The 8112-nt window shown below is 37.3% G+C and overlaps 2 protein-coding genes across 4 annotated transcripts in view; both read left to right on the top strand.

Moving 5' to 3' along the window:
- Nha1 (Na[+]/H[+] hydrogen antiporter 1) overlaps window positions 1-8112 on the top strand; it is a 572935-nt gene that overhangs the window by 531625 nt on the left and 33198 nt on the right. The window lies entirely within an intron of this gene.
- LOC143342338 (condensin complex subunit 3-like) lies at window positions 994-5266 on the top strand. Of its 3 annotated transcripts, XM_076766109.1 has the most exons (9): window positions 994-1522; window positions 1612-1786; window positions 1914-2710; window positions 2793-3336; window positions 3424-3729; window positions 3796-3834; window positions 3901-4161; window positions 4236-4748; window positions 4822-5266. In XM_076766109.1, exons 2-9 carry the CDS (start codon window positions 1679-1681, stop codon window positions 4933-4935), a joined length of 2682 nt encoding a protein of 893 aa, XP_076622224.1. In that variant the 5' UTR covers window positions 994-1522; window positions 1612-1678; the 3' UTR covers window positions 4936-5266. The 3 variants fall into 3 exon arrangements, with proteins under 3 accessions (XP_076622224.1, XP_076622222.1, XP_076622223.1); XM_076766107.1 differs by having other exon boundaries at window positions 3796-4161; XM_076766108.1 differs by lacking the exon at window positions 994-1522 and having other exon boundaries at window positions 1530-1786; window positions 3796-4161.

Genomic DNA, 8112 nt, shown 5'->3' with positions numbered 1-8112 from the left:
GCCTTGACCTACTTTCGAAATTGGGTCAAGGCCAAATCCTGATTCTCAAAGCGCCCGGAATTTTTCTAAGATTCGATGGCCTTGACCTACTTTCGAAATTGGGTCAAGGCCAAATCCGGATTCTTGAAGTGCCCGGAATTTTTCTAAGATTCGAATGGCCTTGACCCACTTTCGAAACTGGGCCAAGGTCAAGGTCAAATTCGGATTTCCAAAGTTCCCGGAACATTTCTAAAATGCTGGTGAACTTGCGAAGAAGGTGGTACGCATCTTATAGATAAGAGAATGATTTGGAGAGGAAAAGGACGGTAAAAAATGATGAGAACACATTGAATACTTTGAAATTATATCATTTATTGTCATAGATTTACATTATACAAAACTTTAATACATATAAACATATTATATCATGTCACAAGTTGTCAGCAACGGTCAGCAGTGGTCAGCGATGGTCAGCTGACGTCGGGAGATGTTGACAGAGGCCAGCTTAGGTTGGGAGATGCTGGCAGAGGTCAGCAGAGGGTGGCAGTAGCCAGTAGTAATCGTTGTACATTGCCAGAAATATAAACGGTGGTCAGCAGTGGTCAGCAGCGGTCAGCAGAGGCCAACGGAGGCCAGCAGAGGCATGCAGAGGCAAGTAGAGTCCAGCAGGGGCAAGCAGTAACAAGTAGTAATCGTTATACGTTGTCGGAAGCATCAGGGGTGGTCAGCTGTGGTCAGCAGAGGCTAGCAGTGGCAAGCAGTGGCAAGCAGAGTCCAGCAGGGGCAGGCAGTAGCAAGTTGTAATTGTTATACGTTGTCAGAAGTATCAGGAGTGGTCAGTAGCGGTCAGCAGAGTCCAGCGGAGGCAGGCAGAAGTCAGTAGTAATCGTTATACGTTGTCAGAAATATAAGCGGTGGTCAGCAGGTGCCAGCAGAGGCTGGGAGGGGCTAACAGTAGCCAGTCATAATCGTTATACGTTGTCAGAAGTAACAGGAGTGATCAGCAGCGGTCAGCAGAGGCCAGCGGAGACCTGTTGACGGGAGGTCGGATTTCAGTTGGTTAAAGCGAGAAGGCAAATGTGAGCCTTTCTCTCTCGACTCCCACGAGGCGGTCCGAAATTACTTTGGGCAGCTTCGGAATAATCGAGAAAGAGGGCATGTGTCAGTTTGCCTTTGTCGACTTTCCGAAACTCCACGAGCTCACGTACGCGTGATCTGGCATAGGTGAGAAAGCAGCTTCGTTGCTGAATCTGGCATCTCTCAATTTGATACAGTTAGTGCAGATAAATATACGTGGTGTTGCGTCGCGTGGTTGGTGGTTTACTGTTTACTAATTAATTCCCATTGTGGCGCTATGTACATCAACCCTACTTTCACGCGAATGCGTAACAGTGGCAAACGTTCGCAAAGGGTTAAATAAACTATTAAAGAAAACATTTAATCACAGATAGAGATCATTGGCGCCAATGGGAAAAAGTTTGTAGATATAAAAGAACGTAGATGCTACGCCATTGGAACAAAGTGCAGGGAATTCTGTATAACCGTTAGTTACATTTGTTGTTAAACGTTTAACCATACTGTTCACAACATATTTGAAAAATGAAACTGTTAGAATCTTACATGAATTTACAGATCTGTGTACGCAACGTTACTAAGTACTCGTTTATTTAAAGCATTAGCGGCAAAATTTGGAACAGATATGAATCAAAATATAGATGCACTTATGAGGAAAATATTCTACGCTGTTCAATTCTCTAAAACTTGTCATAAAAGTAATATAAAAAAGTTAATAAAGCACTACGAGCAGGTACAAACTCTTATTGCTACCATTTCATTTTTGTTATCGCGAATGGTTAATTATAACATTCGTTTGATTTAGATATGCACGATGTAAGTTTAATATAATTGATGTACCGATTCTTTTCTTATTTTAGTACGAACTGTCAGAATTTTGGGCATCTTTTGTGTCGTGCTTTAAAATTCCACTTACTATCGCACAGGACCATCCACGAGTCGAATATACTCTTCAATTTGTTGCTAAGTTTGCTGTCAGTTTATTTAGTGTCACAAATGAAGAGTCTGAGGAATCACTGTGTCCTTTCTTTAATAAATTACTTGACTTTCTGTTGAGTAATCTTTGTGCAAAAGATCAAACTGTACGATTTCGCATTTGTAACTTTTTACACATATTACTAAATTCTATGGGTGATCAAGCTTTTTTAGATGATACTCTTTGCGACAAGATTACTGTTTCTATGATGGATCGCTTGTTGGATAAATCACCAAAAGTCAGAGTTCAGGCAATTTTTGCTTTATATAGACTTCAGGATCCCATGGATGATCAGTGCCCAATTATAGAAATGTACATGTATCATGCTTCCAAGGATCCAAAGGTAGAAGTTCGCAAAGCAGCATTGATGTGCATGGGAAAAAATCAAAAAACATTACAGGTAGCATTATCACGTACAAGAGATCTGAATGAAAGTGTACGTAAAGCTGCATATGAATTTATTAGTAAAGTTACAGTTAGATCTTTAACTATTATGCAAAGACATCAATTATTAAATGATGGTCTGCTAGATAGATCTGAAAAAGTTAGAAAGTATGTAGAAAATGTTCTATTACCATCATGGTTAGGGCATTTTAATGAAGATTTCATAGATTTAGTGAAAGCTCTTGATGCTGAAATTGATATGAATGCATCTGTTCTTGCTTTAGACACTTTATTTAAGTAAGTGTTTAATCTATGCTTTATTATGCATACAATTAAGTGTTTCTTTCAAGTAATAAATATTTCATTTTTATTCAATTAGGAGCAGTGAGCTAAACACATTGATAGAACAATTACCAATAGATAAAGAAACAAAATTAATTCCATTAGATAAGTTAGTTACAGAGAATGTATTCTACTGGAGATGTTTAGTAAAACATGTTTCTCGTGAAAATCATACAGAAGAATTGGAAAGAATTATACCTGAATTATCCATGTTTTGCACTTACATCTCCGATTTTCTAACACTAATGTCTGCTGGTCAAACGGAGACATGGGTCAATAATATGCAAAAGTTCATTCTTTTACGATTATTCGAGATAGTAACAACATATGATTTATCCGATGAGCTCGGACGGAAAAAATTGAACGAATTAATATGCAATACCTTGATAAGTAATCACTGGTCTGAAAAGATCATTGAATGTATAGTCTCACATTTACAATATGTTATACCAGATGTAAATAGTAGAGTAAATGTTTTATGTACTGTGATCAGGGATATTAGAGCGCCTTTGATAGAACCTTCACAATTTGAGCAAGTTCCTCAACTCTCCAAATACCAACAAGAAAAGATCAATGTACAAGTAAGCATGTAATCTAGAAGTAACATTAAAATACGTTGACGCTAAATATTTGAACTATATATGCCCCTAATTAATAGTATTTTTCAGATAGCATCACTCAAGGTAAAGTTGTTGGAATTAAAAGAAATAGAGTATCAGGCTATACAAGACAAGGAGTTTTTGAAGGCAGACAGTTTACAGAAAGAAATAAATGAATTAACCGAAGAAATAAAAAACTTTTCGGTAAAAGTTTCTCCTCCTTCTTTGATGATCGTCGAACAAGAGATCAAGGAGAAAGATGATCCGGAAACGATGATTAAATGTCTAAGCATCATATGTACTGTACTACAATCTGTAACTTCGTTAACACCGACTCTTAGAGATTTGATGGAAATAGGTTTTGTCAGTTTAGATGTAAGTACTTGTTTTCTAATTTTTATTTTACTCCTCCGATTCGTTCAATGTAATTTTTATTTGTAGCATTCAAACGACGACGTTTACATGCTGGCACTAAAAACAGTCAGTATCTGTTGCATATTGGATAAGGAACTAGCGAAAAAACATATTATAATATTGCTTCTACAGTTCTCTTTGGAAGAAGAAAATTCCGGAATTTGGGTCATAGCTTTAAAGGGAATCTTTGATCTTTTATTGTTATACGGCCTCGAATATTTTGGCATCGTAGAAAGTCAGGAAGAAACCACCGAACAAAGTAAAAAATCTTGCAGCAAACAGTTATACACCGATAGTGATCGTGAAGCGAGTCTGTCGTCAACACAGAGGCCTGAAATAGAGGGGAACAATTGCAATTTTATCAAAATTCTAACGGAATTATTAGATAACGCGGTAAGTATATATTTCGCGAAATATTCATTTAAGTTGAGAAAATTATACGTGTATTTTCTTTAATGAAAACACAGAATGAAGAAATAAGAACGATTACCACCGAAGGTATCTGCAAGTTGTTAATTAATCAACGAATCAGTAGTATCGGTTTATTATCGAGATTAATCATTTCATGCTTCAATCCTGCGAATGATAGGGACTACTATCTTCGACAATGTTTAAGTACTTTCTTCGATAACTTTGTAACACGCGTACCCCAGGCGCAAGAAATGTTGGAAAAGGCGTACTTGCCGACATTAAAAATTTTGTATAATGCACCAGAGACCAGTCCCTTGCAAGAAGTTGATCCCTACGACGTGTCCAAATTTATATTGCTTATGACTAGGCATGGGTTTTGTAAACCTTTAACGGAAGATTACCATGCGCACAATAGTCTTGTGTATACTATATTGACGGAAATACTAAATTTACATAGCTGTATTGATCAACAAGTGCTCGTTAAATCTTTGCAAAACTTGTATCCGGATATAAACGATAATGTGTCGAAAGAAAATTTACATCGGACTATAGATAAAATTTCGGAAATGGTAAATTATTATTTATCAGAATCGATCTGTTATTATTTATAAGTTGTAAGTGTATAAACTTATTTTTTTTTAGATACAAAGTTCCGGAAAACGATTCTGTAAATACATTGGCATTTTCAAACGAAAGTTAGATAATTCAAAAGTCGACACTGCGTCAGAAGATGAAGACACTGAAACTGATGATTGAAAATTATTTTACAATTTATACCGAGTTTTGTATTTACAAAAGAATAATTGTAGTCTATATTATATACAGTTTAAGTATTTATCTATTTTATATACAGGGTGTCCCGTATTTGGTGGTACATGCAAGTGGAGGGAGGAGGGTGATTCTACGTGAAAAATTGAATCGAAAATATAAATTTCCAGACTTTGTCTAATTTAATTCGTCAATTTTTCACGTAGAACGTACATTAACATTATTCTGAAGTCCATTATACTCCTAAATTATTTATTATAAAAAATTTCTAGGCATGTTTTTATTTAATAGAGTTGCAAATGTGTAAAACATTCCTTATATTTATATTAATAAAAAATTAAAATCATACATATTTTCCATGCTTTTTATTTGCATTCTCCTCTATCTAGACCAGGAAACAATAAAGATCATGTTGGACATTATTGAAGCTCCACCGAAGAAGAATACGTATTAAGATCTGAAAAGAGCTCTCATCGAACGGTTAGCCAAATCGGATAAAGCTAACGTAAGACGTCTTCTTTCGGGACTCGAATTGGATGACCGAAAACTGTCCGAATTGGCTAAGGGAAATGACCCAACTAGCGGGAGTAACCATTCGATTAAGGTTATTTAAAGATTTCAAAATTATTAAAATACGTAAGGATGTACCTCATTGACAACTACATCGAAAATCCTCTATTTTTCATTTTAAATTGTAATACATCATTTATTTAAAGAATAACTCGGTATGGCAGTCAGATTGGGTCATCAAAGTCCATAAGGTGAAAGGTCTATTCGTATACCTCGTCTGTGTTTCGCATAGCATCAAAAGAAAAACGGTAGCTGGAAATGTTTATTGTATTTCTTTTACAATCGCAATTTCTACCTAGAATAACCTCGACAGATGAACAGCATCGATAAGAAGTCCTACGTATGACTGTATCGTGGCCCGCGTTATGTATCACGTCATAATACACGCTGATAGCAATATGCACTTTCGTTCGAGAGGATGCCACCTTCCGATATGTTGGACTCGACCTTGCAGAGGTCCACGTACCGCGAGGAACTAGAAAGATTGACCCCTGAGTGATGTTCGTGATGCAAGAGAAATCTGTCTTTTTGCCCGTAAAACGCGATTTCGCGATGGTAATGCTATTAATCATTGATTCGTGCGATACGAAATCTTGACAAATATTGAAATAATTTTTTTACGAAAATACTAATCGTTGCATGTGAACTCCATACAGAGTACCTATTTGACGATGGTGTGAATTAAGCAATTATAACTAAAACTTAGCATTGTTTAACATTCCAACTCAATAGTTTAAACAATTCTTAACAATATGTGGTATATGAATAATGAAAGGGCCCATCAGTATACGTAAATAATAATTTTTCGTGAAATAATTTGTCCACCGGACGGGTTAAGATGGCTGACGCACGCTGTGTTCTCCCCACTCCTCCATCACTAACTTAGCGGCTCATGTGGAGACTTGCATGTTTCACTTTCTCGGGGGAGTCCGAGGGTGGCGGACCTCCTAACTTGGTGGGTATCCCGGGATCATCCTAGGCTGACCAGTGGGAACCAGGGAGGACCAAGGCTGACCAGTGCTGATCACTGCTGATCTGCTGACCAGCTGACCAGTGGTGAGCATACGATGACCAATAGTGACCAGTTACTGACCAGTGGTGAGTCTTGTTTAAATATCCTCTCTCTCTCGTATTTTTTTGATTTGAAGCTTGCTCGTTCATTTTTGACTACCGTTTGATGAAAAATTGGGTTCGTTGAATTTATCGGTTTTCGTTTCGTTACTGTGAATGTTTCCACCATTTTGACATACAATGAGATATTCTATTAACTGGTTCTTCTATTATTTCGGCAATTGTTGCGTTACGTTGACCATATAAGACTCTGAAAGAAAATGATTCTCTATGGGGTATTTCCTTCGATGGTTTACTGTTTCTGTTTCCAATTCTTTCCTGAACTCGTATCTGTCTTTGTCGATTAATCTGAATTTTTATCTCGATTTTGTTTGCGAAATTGCTTTCTCAATTTCACTACTTGTGGTATAAATTGAATCTGACTTGAAGATATTCCTCATTTCGTAGAATATTTTTACTGGTCAGCTAAGTTCACCAGCATCGTCTATCAATTAATCTGAATTTTTATTTTGACTTTCTTTGTGAAATTGTTCTTTCGTTTGGACTGAGCGTATTTAATATATTTTGACTGACATTGTTTAATTTATTAATATTTTCACTTCCTTATCACGTGTAAATTTTGTACATTTCTTTAGGTAGATCTACCCATCGAAAAATATTTATTCTGTATAGGAATATTTCAGAATTTCTTAGCTTGTTCGATACATCAGCTGAATAAATTATTTCTCCACTTGTCGAATTACAGATGGATTGGTTAGGGTTTATTAAATTTTCCTCAATATGATACTAATACAAGTATTAGTTTTTGTTTCAGCTCAGATCTATTACAGATCAATTCTAAGGACATCGAGGGAAAACGCCACAACCGCCGAGGGATTCATCCGCTGAGGGAGTCATCCGCCGAGGGACATATAATTCCAAGTATATTAGATTTAAGCTTCGTCGCGAACTTTAAAATTAACGTCGAAGATTTCTTTATTATACGTATCACCGCGCTCTACCAAGCAATTATTAAACAAGTAGCTTCTTCTCTCGTTATCTCGTTTCTTGCTTCGGTCACCACTGTTTCATCGATTGAAACATGTGATCGGCCGTGTGGCTGGTCCGAAAGATCTAATCGCCTTCCCTTGGTAACTCGATCGAGGGAAAATGGTTCTTCGCTGGAAGGTGTGGAGTTTCCATATTCTGCGGAAACGCACACCTTCCAGCGGAAGTCGACCTTGTCTCAGGTACTCTCTCTATGTCAGACAGCCTAAGTCGGGTCCTTCGGGCTCCCGGCGGGTTGCGTTGGGGAAATGGAGACCTCGATTCAGGGTTGCAGCATCCGTTTTCCTATAGAGATCTAGTTAGCAAGGGCAGTAGGTTCGATCCTCGGATCCGCTGCACGGTTCAGCGTCGCGTCGCGTCGCGTATCCCATGATTTAGCTTCATCCCTATTTTTAAATACATAATTGCTTGGTACAACTAAATCTAAGGAACTTTGTTTCCTTCTATCGTTCGAATTTTAGTTTTAACTTGACTAAA

Source organism: Colletes latitarsis, chromosome 6 (genome assembly GCF_051014445.1).
Source record: "Colletes latitarsis isolate SP2378_abdomen chromosome 6, iyColLati1, whole genome shotgun sequence".
NCBI classification, from domain to species: Eukaryota; Metazoa; Arthropoda; class Insecta; order Hymenoptera; family Colletidae; genus Colletes; species Colletes latitarsis.
Note: the sequence above shows the minus strand (reverse complement) of the source record. Positions and strands in the feature narration are given on the sequence as shown.

Bases quoted from the DNA above. Each gene is read 5' to 3' on its own strand.
- LOC143342338 (XM_076766107.1), top strand. From the start codon at position 1,679: ATGAATCAAAATATAGATGCACTTATGAGGAAAATATTCTACGCTGTT. The intron at 1,787-1,913 runs GTACAAACTCTT...TTCTTATTTTAG, and splicing joins TAATAAAGCACTACGAGCAG to TACGAACTGTCAGAATTTTG. The intron at 3,337-3,423 runs GTAAGCATGTAA...AGTATTTTTCAG, and splicing joins AAGAAAAGATCAATGTACAA to ATAGCATCACTCAAGGTAAA.